We start from the raw sequence: 25,311 nt of genomic DNA, 5'->3' as shown, positions 1-25,311 counted from the left end.
TCCTTCTGGCTTGTATGTTTTTTTTTTTTCTTCTTCTTTCTCTTTCTTCAGAAAGCAGCCACTAGAGGGAGAACGGTTTCACATTTTACAAGCGAGTAACAGCATTAATCCGCCCATCTGTCTTCATAAGGACAGTTTGTTTCTCCCCCCCCCCCCTCCCAAATCAAATTATCAGCCCCCAACTGTCTCTTCCTGCTGCCATCTCCCTCTTTCTGAATAGGAGGGCCAAAATAAAAATATTTCAGCAATTCAGAGGGAAGAGTGATATTATTTACTGCACGGCCGGCTGGTGCTCCGATCGGTTCTCTGTCTACGTGGGCCACGTTCTTTACCGCTGCCCCAAATCAGCAGCGGCCCTTGGGACTTACCGAAGGGACCCATGCATGGGCTGCACACCGGTTTAAGGTCAACTCTTATGATTTTCTAAGTGTAGCCCATGGGTTTTGTGTAGGTTTTTGGTTTGTTTTGAATTTCATGATTTTATAAGTTGGGCACAGTAAATGCTTCTATAATGTCACCATTCATATTGCACCGACATCCCACCTTTAAGGTCCAAACCGTTTTTCAGGTGGGTTCTTTGTGTTTTTGTCCCTTCGTTGAAATGGAAGTTATCAGACCACATGCGTAAGGAGAAAGTCAGGCGTGGATTACTGCACAGCATAATGAATCATAGAATCATAGAGTTGGAAGGGGCCATGCAGGACATCTAGTCCAACCCCCTGCTCAACGCAGGATCAGCCCTAAGCATCCTAAAGCAATAAATCAATATGAAGATGCTTACCAAAGACACGGGCCTTATAGGATAACAAACTAAGTTCACAAGCAATGGCTTGGGATTAATTCAGAAGGATTTTTGGCTAAACATCCGGAAGCAGTCCCTGACCGTTAGAGTGGTTCCTCAGTCAAACAGGGTTCCTCGGGAGGCGGTGGGTTCTCCTTCTTTGGAAGTGGTTAGGAGTGCGGACTTCTGATCTGGTGGGCCAGGTTTGATTCCCCACTCCTCCTCCACATGCAGCCAGCTGGGTGACCTTGAGCTTACCACGGCACTAAGAAAGCTGTTCTGACCGAGCAGGAATATCCGGGCTCTCTCAGCCTCACCCACCTTGCAGAAAAAGGGAAGGTGATTGTAAGCTGCTTTTTAGACTCCTTCTGATAGAGAAAAGCAGCATATAAGAACCAACTCTTCTTCTTCTTCATATGTCCTTATAACCTGCTTATAATCTAAAAGTGGGGAAAGCATAAAGATTCACAGGATAGAAGAAATATCAACATGGTGAGCCTGTGTGTTGTACACTTAAGAACGGTGGAAGACACACATGGCAATTGGATAATTGCATACATCAGCTTGCCACAACCTGCACTGCGGTTCAGGATCCACTTAAGTCTGAAGGATACTGCCTACATAGTGCAAATGGGGAAGATAATATTCCCTCCCGCATTTCGGAGCCTTGGAGCCCATGGCAACAGTGTCCGGGAGCTTCTCCAAGCCGAGAGCTGTTCCCAGTGCGTGTTACAGATGGCCTCTGCAGCAGGGCCCAAATGGCTCCTGGCACCCACCGGTGCTGTGGCAGGGCCAGGAGCTGCTCTCAAGCAAGCTGCCACCGTTCCCAGGTTCCACCACACATAGAATCATAGAGTTGGAAGGGACCTCATGGGTCATCTAGTCCAACCCCCTGCACTGTGCAGGACACACGAGTCAGATGGAATGAGCATCCTATGTGTTTACACAGAAAACTCAACTTTACTTAAAGGTATCCCCTGTGCAAGCACCGAGTCATGTCTGACCCTTGGGGTGACGCCCTCCAGCGTTTTCATGGCAGACTCAATACGGGGTGGTTTGCCAGTGCCTTCCCCAGTCATGACCGTTTACCCCCCAGCAAGCTGGGTACTGGGTACTTTACTTATTGGCAATTAAATGCCCCCTCTTTGTATTAAAAAGCACACTGATTTTTTTTACCCACTGCAAACCTGGGTGGTGCCCCATTTTTAAAAAGATATCAATTTAACCTCTGTGTGGCCTCAGTCTGTGGTTTTAGACTTCCGCAGGTCAGGATCACCCACGGCTATTAGGATATAAGATTCCAGTTAGTGCCCTTGCATGAGCTGATATCTGAAAACATGAAAAAAAAAAGTAGGACCTTATTTTGTGGCATCACCAGGGACACATCCGCTGTGAGTGACTGTGAGTTTCCTGAATTGTGCAGGGGGTTGGACTAGATGACCCATGAGGTCCCTTCCACCTCTATGATTCTGTGATCCCTAAAGTGAGTAATAAAGGTGTTTTGTTTCTTTTTTTAATCAAAGGCTACGTGATGGTTGAGTCCCTTCCTTCTTGGTCACTGTTTTCACCAGCAGAGTCACAGGCTGCAAACCCTCACCCCACATAAGGAAAGCCTAAACATTTTATTTATTGATTGATTCATTCATTTATTGCCCGCCACTCCCTGAAGGCTCACGGCAGGTTACAATCCTCTGTTAAAAACCCAATAAAACCCCCTTAAAACAGCTAAAAACAGATTTCATGCCTTAAAACCGTAAGACTCAGCGGTAAACTCATCCCAATTCTAAAAATACCCTGATAGCTAGAAGGGGACGGGGAGAGGAAGAGGGCTTAGACAGAATTTGCTACCACCGCTTCTATAGGAGGGGCCCCCATCTACCTGGCCGCCCAGCCTCAACCATAGACCTGGCGGAAGAGCTCTGTTTTGCAGGCCCTGCGGAAAGCTGAAAGCTCCCGCAGGGCCTGCAGCTCCTCCGGAAGCTCATTCCACCAGGTCGGGGCCAGGACCGAAAAGGCCCTGGCCCTGGTTGAGGCCAACTTGCTTCCCAGGGGCCGGGGATGACCTAAAGATTCGCACCCGCAGAGTGTAAGGCCCTGCGGGGGGCATGACCACAAAGGTCTCTGACTTGGGAAGGGGCGTTGGAAAAAGATAACTACCACATCTGCGGAAGCTAAGCAGAGTCAGCTTTCATTAATACTTTGACTGGTGACCACTGAGGAAGTAGAGCAGGGGTGGGCAAACTGTGGCCCTCCAGGTGTCCATGGACTACAATTCCCATGAGCTCCAGCCAATGCTGGCTGGGGCTCATGGGAATTGTAGTCCATGGACACCTGGAGGGCCACAGTTTGCCCACCCCTGAAGTAGAGGGTTGCTACACAGAGGCAGGAAAGGGCAAAACCGCCCCTAAACATCTCTTGCCTCGAAAACATCATAAGGCACCTATAAATCAAATCAGAACTTGCCGGCATTGTCCATCCCCAAATCATATTCCCCCTCATTTGAACGACACCTCGGCCACCCCTTTTCAGAGTCCACGACAAGTCTCCGATCATCTTGCCGTCCTGCTTTTCAACCTAGCTTCCCCCCCTCCCCCTCATTCTTGTTTGTATGGAGGGGAATTATCATCTGGAATTTCTCCATCTTTCAATTTTGTGCTTAAAACAGGCTCACTTAATGTCGGGATTGCCAAGCTGAAGGGCCCCGGTGTTTTTGTCCGTTTGGATATTTTGCTTTCCTCGTCTGCCAAGGAAAATGGACTGATAGTTACTGTGCCATTTCCCCCCCCCCCCCTTCCATGATACCTGGATCTCTGACAACACTTTTGTATGCAGTTTCTCTGTAAAAAAAAGAGCACATAATGTACCTGCACACATGCTGGGCTTAATCCTCACAGCAGAATGCCTGGGGAGGGGCTTCAAGAGGGCTATTATATCCTACGTACCTTATGGCATGGGTCCACGGAGCAAATAGGGTGCCTCTAAAGTAACGTACGTGACGGTGGTGTGGACAGGTGGTGGAATACCTGATTTCCTGTGCTAAGGTTCTTTATCACGCCACGCAGCTGTGAGCATGGAGCTGTGCTTATGCACCTGCTTAGGGGAAATAGAAAAAAACGTTCTGGTTTTCTCATTGTGAGGAGACGTTACTCCCCAGCAATTACCAGGAAGGCAGATTAGAGCAACGAGGGGAAGGCTGCTCGAACTGGTAGGACTTACTTCCTGCCAAGCAGGACCAAAATAATTTTTTTAGATCGCAGGCCTTATAAAAATGGGCTGGGAAAAGTTATCTAGTTGTGCTTAACAAGATGGACTTGGATGACTCGGAGGCTAAGCTGGGTCAGCCCTGCTTAGTACTTGGATGGGAGACCACCAAGCAAGTTGAGGGTCGTTGTGCATAGGAAAGCAACAGCAAGCCACTTCTGTCCATCTCATGCTTTAAAAACCTTACATGTTACCATAAGTCAGCCATGACTTGATGCCACTTTTGATCCCCACTGGGGGGCGGTGTCTGTGAACTGGAACATTTTAGAACAAGAAGAAGAAGAAGAAGAAGAAGAAGAAGAAGAAGAAGAAGAGTTGGTTCTTATATGCCGCTCAAAGCGGCTTGCAGTCACCTTCCCTTCCTCTCCCCACAACAGACACCCTGTGGGGTGGGTGAGGCTGAGAGAGCACTGATATCACTGCTCGGTCAGAACAGTTTTATCAGTGCCGTGGCAAGCCCAAGGTCACCCAGCTGGTTGCATGTGGGGGAGTGGGGAATCGAACCCGGCATGCCAGATTAGAAGTCTGCACTCCTAACCACTACACCAAACTGGCTCTTTAGATACATAAAGGGAACTGAGGAGGGCAGAGCGCAAGACGCTTTCTGACTGCTGTGAGGTAGATGAACTGAGCATCATGTCATCACTTTGGTGATGCTGGGGCTACACTCTGGTATTGGGGCTTTATGGTAAAAGCAAAAGAACCCTTTATAGCAGAAGCCTAATTGACCAGAGAGCTTTTGCCTGAATCCCAGAGCATCTCCTTATGTTGCTGTGTGATGACACGTCTTCCAGGTCACATCTGAAGTGATCTAAACATGTTGCCGCAACGTCAGCTGGGCCTCCGTCCCCCACTGGTTGCCAGGAGGGACCTGGCCGTCCTGTGGAAATGGGATTGTAGTGCCGAATTCCACGGCACATTCCATGCACGTTCATTCGACTGCATGTCTGCAGATGCACAAGTCTGTGGCTGTCTTTTCAAAATGAGGACCCTCAAAAACAAGGGGAGTTCCTGTGCGTGTGTCGAAGATACGGGGATTGCTTTGCACACGTACTAATGGCCTTCCTTATTTACACGTATGGGTGGCAGCAGAGTCTGCCACTATCTCAGTCCACCCTCTGTGCATCTATGCTTCACAATGTGACCGGGACACCTTTATGTGAGAGTTGGGAGAACCAGAGAAGCTGTGGGTACTTTGGGGGGGGGGATCGGATTCATTGGTCGTATCAATGTGAATGAATGGCAGATTGGGTAGAACGTTTGCAAAAGAAAATGGAAGGAAATTATTCAAATGACATTCAGCGGGAGACGCTATACAACATTGCCTCCTTAATGTGCAAACTCGAAACGACGGAGGTAGTTTGTAATCTTCCCTATCTATCACATCTTGGTATGTGGGAACAACACACAAGAGTTTCCTGTCCATGTGTCCCTCAGATCAAGGCTACAAACACACAAAGGGGGAAAGGGGGACCAGCCTCTACTTAAGTGGAGCCAACTCCAGGTCCAGAAATACCCAGTAGAAGAATGAAGCCTGGGAAGGTTGTGTTTAGAGAGGGGGGTGGTCTCCACCTTTTAGAGCAGCCATTTTCGTCAGGGGAAGTGGAGTACAAGTTTTGAAGAAATAAATTAGAAAAAATGTAATTTATTTAGTCTGGAGATCAGTAATTCCAGTAGATCACCTACCTGGGGGTTGGTATTTCAGAAGTAGCCATGGTGACGGACAGCCTCTGCATTCAGGGGCACTAATCCTCTAAAACCCAGAGCCAGGAGACAACCTGAGGGGGAGGCTCACCCTCCATACTCTGCTGTTGGCCATCCAGAGGAACTGCTGCACCCTGTGAAGCAAGATGCTGGATCTTAGGACCACTGATCTGACCCAGCACTGCTCTTCTGTTCTTATGCTGTGATGCCAGTAGCCCTCCTAGGAAAACCAGATTCCAGGAGGAACAGAAGAAGAAGAGTTGATTCTTATATACCTCTTTTCTCTACTCAAAGGAGTCTCAAAGCAGCTTCCAATCACCTTCCCTTTCCTCTCCCCACAGCAGACACCCTGTGGTGTGGGTGAGGCTGAGAGAGCCCTGATATTCCTGCTTGGTCAGAACAGCTTTATCAGTCCTGTGGCGAGCCCCAGGTCACCCAGCTGGCTGCACATGGAGCAGGAGCAGGGAATCAAATCCAGCTCGCCAGATTAGAAGTCCGTGCTCCTAACCACGACACCAAGCTGTCTCTCCAAATGTTTTGTGTGTGTGCTGTCAGGTCTGCAGGCCCATCACCAAATCTCACCTCATTTTGTCAGACGCCGATCTAGATGAAATATAAAATTAGTTCTGTTTCTCCAGGGATTCCATGCATCTCCTGGTGGCAGGCGTGATGTAATGGCTTGAAATAATAATCATAAATAATAATCATAACAATGGTGCTTATTCTTCTGTGGGTGAGTCGGTAAGGACTTCATGGACCCCGTTCCACACCGTTTTCCCTTCCCATAAGTCCCTGTTACCTTCCCCACCACTGGGCCAGCCTTCCTCTTAGAAATCAACCACATCTAGCTAACTTCAAACTTATCCTTGGATCGAGTTGCACTTGGTTTGTTTTTGCATGACAAGTCATCTTCTGTGTTCAGGTTGAGAGACACCAGCCTGTCAGGTCGTACGCCACGTAATATCCCCTTCAGTGATCTGTGCCTGTCGTTTGGAATCAGTGTCACAGCCTGAGCTGTGTCCCTCTCAGACACTTCAGGGGGTAAACGCAGCTGTATAGAATCCCCCACCAAACGTTCTGGTGTAAAATGGAAACATTTGGCCTTATTGCGAGGAGCAGAACAATTAGCGTGTGGTTTGTCTGAATGGAATACGATCCCAGAAGCGATATTTCCTCAAACAAGCCCCGCAGGGGTAGTCCAGAACCAATGGGATGAAATTAATTCAAAAGAAATTCCGTCTAAACCTCCGGAAGAAGTTCCTGACAGTCAGAGAGGTTTCTCAGTGGAACAGGCTTCCTCGGGAGGTGGTGGGTTCTCCATCTTTGGAGATTTTTAAACAGAGGCTGGAGAGCCATCTGACAGGGAGGCTGATCCTGTGAAGGTTCAAGGGGGTGGCAGGTGACAGTGGGTGAGCAAGAGGGTTGTGAGTGTCCTGCATAGTGCAGGGGGTTGGACTAGATGACCCAGGAGGTCCCTTCCAACTCTAGGATTCTAGGATTCTAAGCCCGTTCTCCTGAAGCTGCATCTTTCTCTTGTATCTGCTGGGTTGTCAGCACCTGCCACATCCCCTTTTGGGTAGGCTGGCAAATCAGTCTTGCAAAAATTGGAGCAGCCAGTTGGTCACCCGAGGGAGTTTAAGAGTTGCCAGTTCGGGGTCGGGAAATTCCTGGAGATTTGGGGGATGGGTGGGGGTGGAACATGGAGAGAAGAGAGGTGGGGAAGAGGAGGGACCTCACCATGATTATGCCGGACAGCTCACCCCCGAAAGCAGCCATGTCTCCAGGGGAAATGATCTCAGTGTTATATGTGGCATCACACACATCACTCTCAGATTTTATTTTAAGTATCATAGAGTTCCTGATGATTCCTAGAGCTACCTATGTGTCTTCCATTTCTTTTTTACCCGTAGTACTATGGTGCTTCAACCACTTCCCTGACCCCATCTGGCAACCTACGTCACAGGCAGGCATAAGGAATTAGACGTGATTTCTGAGCAGCAGCTGCACCTTTAATTGACAGTCTAGATTCCCTCCCCTGTAGAGCCAAGCCACTGTCTAGAGTTTCGGACTCGATTCATGGTCTCTCTTGGTGTTAACGAGTGAATTGCTAACCAGATAACATCTCAGTCCATAAACTGTTGAGATGCCGGTTTGGATCATCGGCACAGCCGTGAGTTACAACTGAGGGTCCAGAGTGGAAAGAGATGTAGCATCTCAACAGGGCCAAGCGGCATCTTTGGAATCAGGGGAAACGTGGGACATTTGGTGACCTCCTGAGCACCAGGACTGAGAAACACATTGGTGGCAGCCCCAGGTTTATGAGGGGGGCTGGGGAACTGCTTTGCGGACTGGGCTGCATCAGAGAAGTACATTTTCCATCACAATCACGTTTTATAGTGAGTCAAGTGGAGTCTGGAAAAAAACATCTGGGCCATTGCAGAAGGGAGCTCTGTTGTACTGTTAAGCACTTCTGTGAAAGGACTTCAGCCGAAGAAGCCTTGCTTATTCGTTACTTTCGCCGGTTTAAGGGGGGGGGGAATGGTGATAGCGTCTCTGGAAGCTCGGGGGCGAGAGCAGGGGAGGGACATTCTTTGTACCGCTATTTTGAGAACGCACATGTCTTTCGCTGATGTGTTGCAGCTTGTGCTCAGAAGTGTAGTGTTTCTTTCTGGGGAATCCACTTTTCTGAATTTCCTACTAAGCGCTACAAAATTCCGATTGTTGCTGGAGTTTGGCGGGAGTTTTGCAGTTTGTTTACGACTTCATGCGGAACGTTAAATTAATACCGTTTACAAAAGGTAACACTTTGGCTACATTTAAGTTGTGCAGAATGGCCCCCAAAATCCCCATGTGTGTGTGTGTGTGTGTGTGTGTTTTTAACGATGTTCTTTAATATTTAGCACTGGCTCCCTAGCAAACCAAGCTGTCGGTCGAATTTCCATCTGGTTGGCCACGGAGATCTAATATAGGCCTGGTTTTGCCCACACACATACGGTTGATTGTAGACATGCATCACAAACACAGCGACGGAGGCCTTGCTCTCTTGGTCCATGTTCTCCACCCAGTTTGACTAGTTATCCCAGTATTATATTCTAGGTGGAAATATTTTAAGGAGTTGCTTGGCGGCCCCTTAAGAAATCATAAATGGACTGAGTGTAATGTTCATGCCTGTCCTCCCCCTACAAAACTAAAAATAAATAAATAACTGAATCCAATCTCAGCTCCATGTTTGTAACGGAGTACCCCCCCAGTACCCATTAGAGCAGGGGTAGTCAACCTGTGGTCCTCCAGATGTCCATGGATTACAATTCCCATGAGCCTCTGCCAGCATTTGCTGTCAGGGGCTCATGGGAATTGTAGTCCATGGACATCTGGAGGGCCACAGGTTGACTACCCCTGCATTAGAGCATAAGAAGACCAGCATGGCGGAGAGCCTAGCCGGATAAGCCCTTTCTCCACCACTTTAAGGCATATTTCTTCTCAGAGACTTTATTGAGAAAACCATTTGAGGTCTTCTATTGTTAAACTGCACCGCATGTCTGTGCTGGGGGTTGGGCAGGGAGGTGGGGTGGGGAAAGAACAGAACGGCACGTTTTCCAAATGAGCACAGAGGGGCAGGATGTGTAAACAAGAGGCCTGTGTGCTTAGTCACTAATAGTATCATTCAGGCATAATTTAATGCTGTGCCGTCTTCATTAAGATGACAGGGGAGCTTGGATACAACATTCAGTTAGCTGCTCACCTGTCGCTCCCGAGATGATACGCCAGAGATCTCAGCACTGTCATAAACGAACAGGTGTCAGTCATCTTCCCGGAGGGTTTAATGCGTGACCAGAATCCCAGATTACAGAGAACGTGAGATGGCTGCTTACATCATCGGTGCCACGTGGACACTGCTGAAAAATGTGTCTGGGTGGCAGAGGCCGGTCTCCATACGGTTTCCTGTATGTTCTCCCAGGTGGACTGTCCATATTGGCCACTGAGTCGCCATTCCAAAGCCAGCCGCTGTCAGGTATCGCAGCTAGCTGTGACATTAGAGCCAGCCAAAGGGGTTTTGAAGCATGAGGCAAGCGGTAGCTTTGCAGAGAAGAGTGAGAAGCCATCCCGTTGAGCCACTGTTAACAGGACATCTCTGAGTGGTTGGCCATAGAAGGAGAAGGAGAAGGAGAAGAAGAAGAGGAGGAGGAGGAGGAGGAGGAGAGTTGGTTCTTATATGCCGCTTTTCTCTACCCAAAGGAGGCTCAAAGTGGCTTACAATCGCCTTCCCTTTCCTCTCCCCACAACAGACACCCTGTAAGGTGGGTGAGGCTGAGAAAGCCCTGATATTCCTGCTCAGGCAGAACAGTTTTATCAGTGCTGTGGCGAGCCCAAGGACATCCACCTGGCTGCATGTGGGGGAGCTCAAAATCGAACCCAGCATGCCAGATTAGAAGTCCGCGCTCCTGACCCCTACACCAAACTGGCTGTAGATAGGCCAATGGTCTAACTCAGCACAAGGCAGTAGTACATCCACTCATAGGGGTACCTGGAGGTTTTGGACGTGGAGCTCGGAAAGGACAGGATTTGGGGATGCGAGGGACCCCAGCAGGCTACAGTGTCATAGAGGCCACTTTCCAAAGCCGCCATTTTCTCCAGGGTTAACCGTTATCATATGGAGATCATTTGTTATATCGGATGCTGGCAACCTTCTCCACTCGGTCGAGGCCTTGTTTAGTGGCCCCTTTTAGTTCTGGTGCCCTAGGCAGTCACCTGGGTTTGCCCAGTTTTGGGACCAAGTTGCTATGGAAGTGATTTTAGGTTTAGTTTAGTTAAGACCTGAACAGACCATGACTGGACAAGGCAAAAGATGGGGGGGGGCAAGTCAGGGGCGGACAATTGAATGCCACCTAGATTTGCAATCCCCTGGAAAAGATTGAAAACCCCTTGGGCAGTATTGACACCTTGAAATAAATCTTGAGAGAACAAGGTATATGCTAGGACAGGGGTAGTCAACCTGTGGTCCTCCAGATGTCCATGGACTACAATTCCCATGAGCCCCTGCCAGCGTTTGCTGGCAGGGGCTCATGGGAATCGTAGTCCATGGACATCTGGAGGACCACAGGTTGACTACCCCTGTGCTAGGAACTATCTGGGAAGAACTGTCTGCTGTTGTTATTTTTGTTTATAAGGAAGTGATTTTTTTTCAGCATAGGCAACCAAATGCAATCATACAAATAGTAAAAATTAAAATCTTAACATGTAATCAATTATACTGCATTCTTTCCGTAATCAATTCCTAAATGCTCTGTTAATCTTTTTTTTTTAATCACCCAACTGTTAAATATGGACTCTGTTTTCCCTTTCCCCCTCACTTGACACTGTATTTTAGAAGATGGTTTACTCTGATTTACTAATTTACTAATCTATTCTGATTTAATTTTTTTTGGGGGGTAGTATATGAGTTTGGGGCATTGGAACTTCTGTTCTCCCTACAGCAGCCTTTCTCAATTTTTCTACCATTGAGAAACTCCTGAAATATCCTTCAGGCCAGGGGTAGTCAAACTGCGGCCCTCCAGATGTCCATGGACTACAATTCCCAGGAGCCCCCTGCCAGCTGGCAGGGGGCTCCTGGGAATTGTAGTCCATGGACATCTGGAGGGCCGCAGTTTGACTACCCCTGCTTCAGGCGTTGAGAAACCCCAGCAGTGCCATGATTGGGCAGAATATGGTTGGGAAGCAGAGCTGTGGACACGCCCACCTGGGGCCCCTCCCCTTTCCACCTCCTCCAGGCCTCTCATTGGCCATTTTTTGAGAGGGGGCATGACTATATATAGTCATATCACACAATGTTTAACATTTCTTGTAATTGAAGTTAATTAACTCCCACCCATCTGGAAAACCCTTCCAGGGCCATCAAGGAACCCCAGGGTTTCACAAAACCCTAGTTGAGATAGCCAGCTCTACTGTAACAGTTTTCGTTCCTTGCCTCCGTTCCTTTCTCACATCCCACTCTCATGAGCGATAGATTTACTAGGTGCCTCATCCTTGGGAAGTGGGAGAAAAACAACATCACAAGACTGTGGGTCTTCTGTCTCCCATAATTGTTTGGTGCCCAGTCAGGACATACTTAGATATTAACAGCATCTCCAGGTGAAATGAGAGAGAGAGTATGCCAAGTCTCCCCTAAAAACCCTCCAGGTCCTTTATGTGTATGTTTGTGTGTTTTGATCACTGTTCCTTACCATGCAGAGCCTCTTGTGGCGCAGAGTGGAAAGGCAGCAGTCATGCAGTCTGAAAGCTCTGCCCATGAGGCTGGGAGTTCGATCCCAGCAGCCGGCTCAAGGTCGACTCAGCCTTCCATCCTTCCGAGGTCGGTAAAATGAGCACCCAGCTTGCTTGCTGGGGGGTAAACGGTAATGACTGGGGAAGGCACTGGCAAACCACCCCGTATTGAGTCTGCCATGAAAACGCTAGAGGGCGTCACCCCAAGGGTCAAACATGACTCTGTGCTTGCACAGAGGATACCTTTACCTTTACCTTACCATGCACACCCCATGTTTCATGTTCTCTTCTCCCTAAACGTCGCATCTGAGTCTTCATTGGTGGCTTGTTTTAGAGTCCAAATTCCAGGGCGGGCCTATCACAAAACTCCAAAGCTGCACATAGATCGGCATTTTTAACGTTAATGAATCCTAGACACTAACAACGCAGTTGTAAGCAGAGCTGCACCTTTCTGAGCCTGTTGACTTCCTCTTTTCAGGATGGTTCAAGCCCACTAATTCATTAAATAAATACAATAACCCATTATGATAACACATGTAGTCATATATCGTACACTGACTAACCTTCCCCCTCCCCGGGTCATTTCCTCGGAATAATGAGACAGATCAAGCAGATTGACCCTATTTATTGTTTTATATATTGATGCACATTTCCTTAAAGTGAGAAGGATTATTTTTAAATTTTAGATTGAATTATGATTATAACATTTTAAAATGTCTGAGTCTCCCCGAGTCTCTGGGGAAGGGTGCCATGCAAGCACAAAATGAATGAACAAACAAACAAATGAACATCTGACAGGCTGGGTTTGATTCCCCGCTCCTCCAACTGCAGCCAGCTAGGTGGCCTTGGGCTTAACACAGTCCTGATAGAACTCTTCTGACTGAGCAGTAATCTCAGGGCTCTCTCAGCCTCACCCACCTCACAGGGTGTCTGTTTTTGGAGGATGGGAAGGCAGTTGTTAGCCACTTTGAGACTACTCTGAGTAATGCAAATTGGGATATAAAAACTCCTCCTCCTCCTTCTTCTTCTGTCGTGTACTTAACACTCCCAAAGCTAAGGTTTAGCTAGAATGTACCGGTGGGTTGTATCCTGCGCTGTGTTTCCTGTTCTTGCAAGTGGGGGCAGAAGAGGTGGAGAAGGGAAGGGGGAATACGGTATCCTCTTGGGCTCAGCCAGACTTGTTGGATCTCCCTTGCATTTCCACTTATTAGCTTGCAAGAACTCACTTCTCGGCACTGTAATATATGCATGGGGGGGGGGGGGAAGCGCTAGGTGTTGACAAGTCCGTCTCGGATTTTGCTGGTGCATCACTGGATCCCAGCCAATACGCCCTTTCTGCTTCCAGCATCACATCTAGTCAAGATAATCAAAACGGTGTGCCAATTCCTCCCCCCTTTGATACATTACCTTTAATTATATATCAGATATACTGGGGGGGGATTAGGAAAAAAAAATCAAAATGTTATGCATGATCAGTATCGGAGAAGAACGAGAAAAATTCAGTCTAACGGATGAGGAGAGGGAAGAATGGCTGTTCTTGAATGCTAGAAGTGGCAAGGTTTTCTTAATTAGAAAAAAGAAAGAGAGAAAAGCCTCTGAATCGACAGGTTTCCCAACAAAGGCCTCCATTATCAAGCTGGGCTCAGCCCCCTCGGGGGGGGGGGAACCTCTCATTGTGTTCTTCCGGGCATTGGACACCCACCCACCCAATTACAGTTTTGGCCTTGCTCCGTTGTTTCATTAGCTGCTCATGGCCTTACATATTCTAGATGATTTTCAAGCCTGCCCTGCATTTCCCTCCTCCTCCCTGTCCTTTTTTTCCACTGGGTTTCCCTGCCGCAAAGACGGAACCATTTTTTCCCTTTTTTTGGCCAGCTTTGGATTGTTAAAAACCACCGGTTTGAAAATACCTGCCTGAAAATTGATGGGGCGATCCAGCCATATGGCACCAGCAATCATTTGAAACGTTAACCTTTTGATCACCGGCTTGTTCGAGACTGCAAACGGACAGGGAGGGAGCAGAGAGCCAGTTTGGTGTAGTGGTTAGGAGTGCAGACTTCTAATCTGGCAAGACAGGTTCGATTCTGCACTCTCCCACATACAACCAGCTGGGTGACTTTGGGCTCGCCACGGCACTGATAAAACTGTTATGATTGAGCAGTGATATCAGGGCTCTCTCAGCCTCACCAACCCCACAGGGTGTCTGTTGTGGGGAGAGGAATGAGAAGGCGACTGTAAGCCACTTTGAGACTCCTTTGGGTAGAGAAAAGCGGCATATAAGAACCAACTCTTCTTATTCTAGTCTGGCTGAGAAAGGTATGATCATGGTAATTGTAGTCCACGGGCATCTGGGGTGGCACTGTTTGGCCGCCCCTGGTATAGAGTTTCTTGCCAAAAGGCTTGTGCATGCCAGTATGCCTGCGGCCAGGAATGAGGGGGTATGTGCAAAGAGAAGACTTGCGGCCTATCACCGAAGATCGAGGCAGGGGACATTTGTAGGGTCCCCTCCATTTCTCCCAGATATGTGTAATCCACCCTGAATTTTCAAAGACACGATTGAATATAAATTTCTAAATAAATAGAATCATAGAATCATAGAGTTGGAAGGGACCTCCAGGGTCATCTAGTCCAACCCCCTTGAGAATGCAGGAAATTCACAACTACTTACCCACTCACAGAGACCCCAGTTCTGTACCTAGAGGTTGCTCCCCCCAAATAAACAAAATCCATGGTCAGGAAGAGGGAGATTTAAAAGTCTTCTCAACTCACTTTTCTGTAGTAGGGTTGACAGCGTCAGGCAGGGGGGGGGTGATGGCATTTGGAGGGGGGGCTTGGGGAGGGACCCCAATGGGGTATAATGCCAGAGTCCGCTTCCCAAAACAGCTATTTTCTCCAGGGGAAGTAAGCTGTTGTTATTCCAGTTGTTATCGCAGGAGATTCCCACTACCAACTTGTAATTGGCAAACCTGGTTAGGCAGGGGAAGTAAATTAATCCAACACAGTTGCTTTATGTGCTTAAAAAAGTGGAGGGGGGATAAAGAGGAACATAGGAAATAAGAGGAGAAATAGGCCCTTTCTGTAGCCCTGGAGTGGTGGCAGCTGCCGTGTTTGGTTAGAACAGGCAAACTAAAAGTGGTGGCAGTGTGGTGTGGGTGTGGGTGGGCATGTTGTGCTGCCAGCTATCAGCAGGGGAAATGACAGTTCCTGTAGGCAGGATTAGAAAATGCCAGACTTTTGTATCCAAGAGGGATACCAGACAGTTTTTTAGTGCCTAGGGCCGTCCAATCCCCCTGGCCCCTGTCAGGAGTTGGGGGTAAGGTTAGCATCTCCACATTGGGATGTGCCAGGAGATTCAGGGGTAGAGCTCAGTGGGATACAGGGCCATAACATCAACCCTCCAAAGCTGCCATGTCCTCCAGAGGAATTCATCTCTGTAGTCTGGAGATGGGCTGGAATTCTGGGAAATCCCCAGGGCCCACCTGGAGATTGGCATCCAGTGACTAGGCTTGCCTGGCCTCCCTCTATAACGGGGTCCCGGGTATTCAATCCCGCTTTCTATTGCTTCCTCAGTGGTTGCAATTATAGTCTTAATATAACTTCATATAATATCGCCAGTATTACAGGTACAGGATAGATATAGATATCCTGTATCTGTAATGCTGGTGACGTTATATGATGTTATGTGAAGACTATAATTGCAACCACTGAGGAAGCAATAGAAAGCGGGATTGAATACCCGGGACCCCGTTCTGGTTGCAAAATGATTTAGGATTTAATAAATCTCAAGAAGACACAACTTTTTGCCTATTGGTTTCCTTTGCTTTGGTTGTATTTCTACAGGAGGAGGTGTATTTCTTCATAGGGCCTCACTCTATGGCAGGATACCTCCCACTGCCAAGCCCTGGCAACATCACTGAGGTTGCAATATCACGTCCAGGTAAAGCCAGGTCACTCTAGGAATTGCTGGGGACTCTGTGGTTTTACCAGCAAATTCCTTGAGCTCTCCTTTGTCGCTTCCAGGTTTTACCCATCAGTGGCAGAGTGACACAAGCAATGTTCCATGTCCATGTCCCTGTGGCCAAGCCCTCCTCTTATTTGCCAGGCTCAGCCCGGTAACCCCATCCATGACCATTCCCACAACACTGTGGCCACGACGATTTGGGAAGAATTGCTGAAAAACCGAGAGGGAGGCGTTTCCTCTTGGTTAGCCTTTCAGATGAAAACAGTGTGTGTTCAGAGTGCAGTTGAGCCCTCTGGAGTTAACCCTGGTGCAAACTGATGAGGCACGGCTTCCACGCAAAGGTCCCTGGGACTTGTAGAGGAAGATGGCCACTAAGAGTTCTGGAGTCTGTTCAGCAAGAAATCACCAGCACTTTCAAAGGGCAGGATCCCCTGAGCTCCCTAGAAGAACCCACAGTAGGGAAATTCACTGACAACAATGGGGCTCAATTAGCTTGGGTATCCGTCAAAGCCCTGGAAAGGGCCTTGACCAGCCCAGGCCAACCCAATCCCATCTAAGCAGGGTCGGCCCCAGCTGGCACTTGGATGGGTCACTGCAATGAAATCCAGGGTCATTGCACAGAGGCAGGCAAGGGCAAACCTCCTCTGAACATCTCTTGCCTTGAAATCACGTCAGCATGAAAACTGGCCTGTTTTTGCAGATAAACCCCCCCCCCAGAAAACATAGAGACACCCCTTGTGCTTCCTGATATTTAGACATAACATCTGTCTCATTTCTTCAGTGTCTCCTTATATGTGCGTCTGACTCTCCGTCCATCTGTCTGTCTGTCGTGCCCGTCTGCCACTCGGAATCCCATCCTTGGCCTTTCTTTCCCCTTCTCTCTCTCTCCCTAATCTGAGTAGCTTTCTTTTCCATCGGAGGGCCTGCTCAATACACTCCTTTCCTTTGGCTAATAAGGATGTCATTCAGTACGTGGTGTTTTGTTCCCGGGGAGAGGGAAGCATTTTGTGCCTCCTCCTCAGAAGCAAAGCTTTCATGTTGTTTTGGTTTACCTCCAAGTTGGGGGCCGGGGTGGGGCAGAGGGGTTGCCCATCCTGCTTCCTGTGTACCTCCATTTCCTTAACAGCATTCACAATCTGCTAAAAGTGTTCCTATTTTTCTCCCCTCCCAGGCAACTGGGACCACTTGTTTAGCCCACCTTACACAAGACAATTATTGATGTGCATCATGCATAGAATCATAAAATCATAGAGTTGGAAGGGACCTCCTAGGTAATCTAGTCCAACCCCTGCACTATGCAGGACACTCACAACCCTCTCGCTCCTCCACTGTCACCTGCCACCCCCTTGAGCCTTCACAGAATCAGCCTGTCCGTCAGATGGCTCTCCAGCCTCTGTTTAAACCTTTCTAAAGATGGAGAACCCACCACCTCCCAAGGAAGCCTGTTCCACTGAGGAACCACTCTAACCATCAGGAGCTTCTTCCGGATGTTGAGATGAGATTTCTGCGTAGCACTTTCCCCACTCGCTTAGAGATCCCTGCAGTTCCCATTAACCATTATAAAAAGGGTTCAATCCGGAACCTTTTCTTATTGAAACAACTATTGCGGCCTGTTCAACATTCCAAGCACATCCAGAATGTGATCCATTATCATTGATTTTGTGATATCCCCCCCCCATAGTATAGAAGAGAGGGGGGGGGAAGGAGGGAGAGGCCTGGAGGAAGATAAATGAACTCTGATTAGCATTCAGAGCTGCAAAATCTAGCAGTTTCCTAAAAGTGACAGTGTGTGCTCTTGTCTCTGGGTCTCCTAATGTTTGGAGGAAAGCTTTGTATCATACAGACCCAACAATGTGGTCACAAACCAGGGGATCCCTCTCTCTCACACACACACACCTTTTGCACCTGTCTTGCTACTTCAGACGGCAAAAAGATTTTTTGAATCTTTGTGGGGGATCCTTCTCCTAGCTCTCCTGCCCAAGAATGCAGTAGGGTTCAATCAGATCAGGGAATGCAACCTGGAAGGAAGGAGTAAATGACTGCAGATGCATCTGGGCCACAAAAAATGAATGCGAGCCATTGTGCTCTACAGTTTCTATTTATTTATGTATTTATTTATGTATTTATTTATTATAAATATTATAAAAATGACTTCCACCCAGCCTGCAGAATACTGGTTGTGAGTGTATAGCATGGTTTGGACAAGTTTGGGACAAAGAGACTAGCTAGCTACTGTCCCCTACAGACTTCTTTCCATTTGTCTCTCTCTACACATGAAACTACCCTATACTGAATCTGGCCCTTGGCACTTCAAGATCTGTATTGCCCATGCAGACTGGCAGTGGCTCAGGCAAAGGTTTTTCCCATCACCTACTGCCTGATCCTTTTAACAGGAGATGCTGGGGATTGAACCTGGGACCTTCTGCATGCCAAGCAGATGCTCCACCACTGAGCCACAGCCCCCCTCCATGGCTCTCCAGGGTCTCAGGCGAAGGGCTTTCCCATCACCTGCTACCAGATCTTTGAACTGGAAGGGGATTGAACCTGGGGCCTTCTGCATGCCAAGCAGAGGTTCTGCCACTGAGCCAGGGTCTCAGGTCAAGGTCTTTCCCATCATCTTCTGCCTAGTCCTTTTTAACTGGAGATGCCAGGGATTGAACCGGGGACCTTCTGCATGTCAAGCAGATGCTCCACCACTGAGTCACACACACCCTCTCACCCATCTCAATGTTATCTCCAACTGGATTAGTTGCATTGGCAGTGCATCTTTAGGGAACATCATAATAACAGATGGTCAGAGTCGTTGGAAAACCTTTTCAGAAGTGGTACAAGATGGATTAAGCCGGCAAGGTGTGGCGTAAGAGGATGAGGAAATGGGGAATGAGGTGGGCTGTAAAGTTTTAATTCTAAAACTATGTGCATTTAAATAGTGTGCCTCTGCTAAAAGGCAAGACTTTCCCCCCCTTATTTCAGCAGCGATGTTCTGCTCCCATGCTCGACTCTTGCCTCTCTGTCTCTGTATGTGTCCCTCTTGTGCATCTCTGTACAACCGTGTATGTACAGTTCTATGTACACACTGCATGGCTGCACAGTTGTGCCCTTCGAGACCCTCTTTCTGAGCTCTGTCAATTGACAACAAAGCTGTGCAGCCCCAAACTGTGCCCTTGGAAGCCAGTGAAAAAGAAAAACAATTGCCCCCCTCCCCTTCAGCGATCCATCCCCTTTGCTACAGGGGAGACGGTGCGCTACTCAGAAGTCCGTGACAGACGCGTTGGGGGGGGGGCACTGTGTGATTGACGCTTCTGTTTGGCTCTGGGTTTTGCAGCTAGAAAATCCTCACGGCCTTTCCGCATCAAACATTGAAACATCGTGATTGAGCATCGAGTGTAAAACCTGGACACCCCCCCCCCCCACACACACACAAAAAGATCTCTGGCATGCCCAGTCACTCTTTCCTCAAGCTCTTTCCCGAGCACATCCGAGGGACGAGCTTCATGAGTCAAGCCTGCATGATTTCATCTGGAACAGAAGCATTCGGGTCTGGTGTTTTGCTTCCTCTTGTGTTTTGATTCTAAAAGAACGGGCCCTTAGTCACTGGGAGTTTTGCCCATCGGATTGCAGGGGGGCCGGCATCCGAGCTCTGCTCTAGCCCCTCTCCAGGTTCCGCTAAGATCCTGAACAGAAGCATAACTGGCTTTGGGAAGAGACAGGCGTCCTTTGGGGTGGGGCTTTGCGGAGAGGGGGCATGTCCTCGTCCGCCCTAAGCAGCTCTATCCATCGCTGGGGGCTCTCCGGTCACACCGAGGCTGCAATGTGTCAGCAGGGAGGGAAGAGGCCAGGCGACAGATACGTTTTCTCTTTGGAAAGGGTGGAAGGTACCTGTGAAATGGCTCTTCCACCGGAGAAATTGCCAGCTTCACAAAGCCAGGCTCTTCTCTCTCTCTCTCTCTCTCCCCCCGCCCCTGGCCATACACAATTCTGCAGGGGGAGGGGGAGGGATTGAAGCGTAGCTTTAGTTCTTTCCTTCTTTGCATTTTTATGAAGCTTCCCCTCCCCTCCGGTTTCTGCCACCAGGTGTCAGTTGTCTGCTTCAAACATTTGTTTGCTTCAAAGCCGTGACATTTTAAGTTAATTAAATAGAAGCTAATTCCGTGGCATTTGCTTCTACCTCGTCCAAAACAACACACACACACACAACATCTCCCATCCATATACTTTACTCAGATGCTAAGCTGTTGATTGATGATGATGATGATGAAACAGAGAGAGAGAGAGATGCCTATCTTTCCTTTCATTTAAGAAAATCCACAGGTAGGACACCCAGGGCTATGGAATATTTTCTTTCGGCAGGCTGGTCACAGGACTGAGGTTGAGGAGGTCAGAAAGCAGGGGGGGGAGGGTGCAATATAAGGTTGACACTCAAAGGGAGGTGCAGAAATTCGCCTACCAAACTGCGTTTGCATTAGCAGGTTTTCCTGTTTGCCCTTAATCACATTCATGCCACTAAAGAGCAAACATTCCCCCCCCCCACTTGCCCCCAACACATTAACCCATAAGGCCAGGTCCTCCAAGACCTGTTAAACTTCCACCACCACCAGGGTTTGCTGTATGGGCTGTCAACCATCCCTTGGGGCCTGGAGGGCTGTCAGAATTGCAGCTCCTCTGCATACTACCAAGATCTGCTCCCCGGAGAGAGAGCCCCTTTGCAGGGTGGCCTCTGTGACATCGGACCCCACTGAGGCCCCTCCCCTTCCCAAACCCCAGCATCCCCAGTCTGCATCCTCTAAATCTCCAGGAATTTCCAAACAAGGAGCCGGCCACCCTGTTTGCTGTACCAATCTGAGATTTCACAAAGTTGTTTCACTGTGTCACCCGGAACTTCCAGAGCCACAGAGAGTGTTCCCCCCCTCCTGCAAACAGATGGTAGCCCCCCACTGACTTCTCCCTTGTGTCTGCAGCCCCATTGCAGCAAACAGCAATCTTAGGCAGATGTCGTCGTCCCCCCTCCTTTCTCCTCCTTTTCTCCTGCCCCTGATATCAGGCCTGCAGTTGTGAGTGTGTGTGTGTGTGGGGGGGGGCATTTTGTTTTTGCAGCAAGATGAAAGGAACTGCATTTCTGTGTCACTGGAAGCCACTAACAATCCCTCTCCAGTGCGGACAGAGAGTGAATCTGCTGCCCCTAGTACTTAAAGCATCCCACTCGTCTCTCCCATCCTCAAGGGACTCCTCGCAGATTGGACAAGTACCAGATTGAGAGCTAGATTTTCGGTGCCTCCCCCCCCCCCCCCTTTAGCAATTCAACTGCAACAGGGCAAGGCAGCCATTCCCTTCCCAAACCCAGCAGCCAAATGTCGATATAAACTTTTGCTTTCATGCGGCTCGATTGGCACCAGGGGCCTGCCAATGCACTTTGGGCAAGTAAGAGAGAGATCAAATACCCCCTCCCCAACACACAATCAAATAGCCCCCCCCCCTTCCCCTTCCCCAACACACATGCTGGAATATAGGTTGACATTCCAGGTAAGGTACGCCAGTCTCTAAAAAACTGTAAATGTTATTTTCCTTTTTATTTTAAACATATTTTTTTTCTTCTCTTGTCATTTTACAAAAAAGAAAAATCAATAGTCGATACCTTTGTTTTTTGTTTGTTTGTTTTTTTACACTCCGATTTGCTCTGAATATTAACAGATCTTTCGAGAGAGCTGCTCTTTGAAATCTCTCTCTGTTTCTGAAAGTAGACAGTTTGAAGGTTTTTTTTTTTTTCAGCCACAGTAAAGCTAACGTTTCAAGTCTTGTTTGTTTTTTGGGGACACAGCTCCTCTGTTTTTGTTTTTGTTTTAATAATCTTAGCAGCGGCACTCGGCTCTGCGCCCCCCCCCCCTCCACTGTCTCTTTCTCTGCCCTCTGCTATTTGGTTTCCACAATTCCCCCACCAGAACGAAAACCCCAAACGCACCTAAGGATACGCTCACACCTCACATTCCCTCGCCGGCTGCTGGTGGCAAGTACAGGATCCATACTCATTAATGATCACCAAGGCTCCCTCTATGTGATTGGGCTTGTAATCAACGTAATACTCCTGGGCCGACAGAGCGGCCATCTGGTGCATGGTTTGTTTCTGCTTCTGCTTCCTGCGTTGGGTCACAAAGCACTGCCTCAGTTGCCTAAGGCTGGCCGGGAAACACTTCCAGGACACGTACAACACCAGGACCACTATGAGGAAGGAGAAGATCAGGGCCATGGTCCCCGTGACCACCTTGTGGATCTGAACGGCGTTCTCGCCGTTCTCGCCCGGCAGAGTCACCGTGACCGAATTGGTGGTCCTGTCCCCTTCGGTCTCCTGCAGGTCGTAGTTCAGGGTGGCCGGGCTGTAGGCGAGCAGCTGGTCGCTGTTGTTGGCCACGGCCAGCTGCAGGTGGCCCTCGGTGGTCTGGTCCACTGCGTCCTCACACAAGTGAAAAGCGTAGACCGCGTCCAAGACATCCTCGCCCTGCGCGTACTCGGGGGTGGCGCAGAGCAAGTTGGTGTCGTAGCGGCCCTTGAAGCTGCTCAGCCACGAGGCCAAGGCACAGATGTTGCGGCCACAATCCCAGACGTTGGCGGAAAGGCTGACGCTGGCGAGGGACTTCCAGGCGTCGAGGATCCTCGGGTGGATGTAGGTGAGCCGGTTGGAGTCCAGCTGCAGGGACTGGAGGTGAGGCACGCTCTCGAACACGTGCGGCTCGATGTACTCGATCTCGTTGCCCGAGAGGTCCAGCTTCTCCAGATTCCACACCCAGTCCAAGGAGTTGACCACAATGGTGACCTTATTCCGCCGCAGGCAGAGGGAATGCAAAGCGATCAGCCTGGGGAAGTGGGCCAGGTTCACCTTCACCAGGTCGTTGTGCTCCAGGTGCAGCTCGGTGAGTTTGAACAGGCCGGCAAAAGAGTTCCGGGCCAGGCTTTTCAACTGATTGTATCCGATGTCGAGGAACTTGAGGCTGCGGCAGTCCTGGAAGATGCGGACGGGCACGAACTTGAGGGCGTTGGACCTCATGTGCAGCGTCGTCAGCTTGCGCAGCCCGTGGAACAGGTCCGGCTCGAGAGCCTGCAGGTTGTTGTAGGATAAATCCACACTGCGCAAGTTGGGCATGGGCCGGAAGGTGGTGTTGGGCAGCTGGGTGATCTTGTTGGAACTCAGCGTGAGTTCCTTGACCCTCCGCAGCTTCTGGAAGGCATTCCCCTCCACGGAGCAAACGTGATTGTGATCCAAATAGAGCCACGTGAGCTGCATCAACCCCGTGAACTGTCCGTCACGCAGCTCCGACAGGCTGTTGTACCGCAACGACAAGCCCATCACCCCCGACAGGTTGTGAGGCATCTCCGTGAGGTTCAGCGACTCACAGTACAAAAGCCTCCCCTCACAGCGGCAGAGGAGTGGACACCCACTATGCACGGCCGGAAGCATTTTGGAGAAAAGAGCGAGTGTGCATAAGATCCACCCGGGGGGCTTCCTCAGCAGCCAGTTTAAACAGACCCCAATAAGAAGGAAATCCATTAGCAAGAATCTCCCCAAAGACGCATGAGAATGTCCATGGAATCTCTCTCTCTCTTTCTCTCTTTCTCTCTTTTTGTTGTGTTTGTTTAGTCTGTCCGTTGCCTTCCCCTCCGGAGCCTACATCATACCATCTCTAAGACAGGGGGGTCGGGGGGTGGGGGCCAGGCAAAAATAAGCGCAGCATTGGGGGCTGGGGGGGGGCAAGTCTCTCACTTTGGGGGGTCGGGGTGGGGGGGTTTCCTTTAAAACCACATCAGCCCCCTCCCCGGCATGCAGAGATCTGTACAAACGTTAAAGTTCAGAGGCGTTCAAAAAAAAAAAAAGAGGGACGAGGCGTCGTGGGGAGGGGGGGTCCCCCTTAAGATGCTGCAGCAAAACAACAACAAATTAAAAAAGGGGGGAGGGGGAGAAAAAAGGGAAAAGGGAAGAATTCTTCCCCCCCAAAAAACCCACACGCGCACACACACACAGAGACAAGCACGGACTCCCCCTCTTGTCCCTTCAGGGGAGAACGCGAGGAGAAGGCGCCTTACCCACCCATGGCCAGAGAGGGACGGGCTCCATGCCGCGGGCTCCCTTTGTGTTGGCGCTTAATGAGATGCGCGGCGGAAAAGGAGCTCTCTGTTGCGCCTTCTCGCTTGCTCTTCTCCGGCGCTCTGCGCGGCTGGCAGGCGCACAATGTCTCCCTTTGCTCCGTCGCCAAGGGCCGGGCCCGGGGGAAGGGGGGCGGACGGGGGGCTGTCCAGCGCGCTCCTCTCCTCTCCGCTCCTCTCCTCCTCTCCGGCGCACTCCCAGGACCTCCGGGCGGTTGGGGTCCGGGCATGGGGCTCGACCGTCCTCTGCTCGTCTCCCTGCCGTCCTTTCTCCCCCTCTGCAGTCGAGGCTGTGACGTGGGGACTGGGGAGGAGGGGGGGGGAGGGCGAGGCGAGACGGAAGCCCCCTTCCCAAATGCAGGAAAAGACCCCTCTTTCCTGGACGGCTCCCCCTTTCACGTCCCTCGGAGGAGGAGGAGCGCGGCGGCGAGGCCCCTTTTACTCCGCGGAGTAGCAGGAGACGGCATCCCGTGGTCGCCGCGGACCGGCCCGGCGAGCGACGGCTTCATTCGGCCATCGCGGGCTGGCGCGGCTCCTTCGACGGCGCTCCGGGCAGAGCGAGCGGGCGGCGGCTGAGCGGGAGCGCATCACATCGCCTCGCCTGCCTGCCTGCCTGCCTTGCCTGCTCCTTCCCTTCCTTCCTTCCTTCCCTTCCCTGCCCGCCAGCCGAGCCGTCTGTAGCCCCAGCGGCCAGAGGCTCCCACCCGGCGCTAGCGCGGCTGCGTGTCGTAAGCGGCTCGCGATCGCGGCTTCGTGCAGACACGGGCAAATGGCAACGAAGGGGTGGGCGTCCGAGCCACAGTTTAGGCAGAGGCTCTCGGATGGAGCCGGCAGCGCGGAGGGGCGGGCGGGGTGGGGGTGGGGGAGAAAAGACTTGAAGCCCCTCTCTCGCCCTTAACTCCGCCACACGGCTTGCATGCACGCCGGCGTTTGCACACACACACGCGCACACAACCCGAGACAGCTGCAGGGGCAAGACGTTCCGGAGGGGGAAGCCATGAGATGGCATGCCTCCCTCCTCTCTCTTTCTCCCCCTCCCTTATTCTTTGTTTCCCCAGGGGAAAGGGGATGCAAGCTGAGGATGTGGAAGCCCCCCCCCCAGGAATCTGTCCAAATTCCAAGCTGTGGATGCTTCCTCCCCCCCCCCCCCCTCCAGCAGTTCATTTCACAGGGAGAGGCACTGGCTGGAGACCCTTCTGTCTGCTCGGGTGCT

The 25,311-nt window shown here is 50.1% G+C and overlaps 2 protein-coding genes across 4 annotated transcripts in view; one reads left to right on the top strand and one right to left on the bottom strand.

Moving 5' to 3' along the window:
• CTNNA2 (catenin alpha 2) overlaps nucleotides 1-25,311 on the top strand; it is a 459,457-nt gene that overhangs the window by 261,149 nt on the left and 172,997 nt on the right. The window lies entirely within an intron of this gene.
• On the bottom strand, nucleotides 21,512-24,978 carry LRRTM1 (leucine rich repeat transmembrane neuronal 1). Its single transcript, XM_077301173.1, has one exon. It carries the CDS (start codon nucleotides 23,503-23,505, stop codon nucleotides 21,937-21,939), a length of 1,569 nt encoding a protein of 522 aa, XP_077157288.1. The 5' UTR covers nucleotides 23,506-24,978; the 3' UTR covers nucleotides 21,512-21,936.

Source organism: Paroedura picta, chromosome 10 (genome assembly GCF_049243985.1).
Source record: "Paroedura picta isolate Pp20150507F chromosome 10, Ppicta_v3.0, whole genome shotgun sequence".
NCBI classification, from domain to species: domain Eukaryota; kingdom Metazoa; phylum Chordata; class Lepidosauria; order Squamata; family Gekkonidae; genus Paroedura; species Paroedura picta.
The sequence above is the reverse complement of the archived record's forward strand: the minus strand, read 5'-3'. Positions and strand labels throughout refer to the sequence as shown.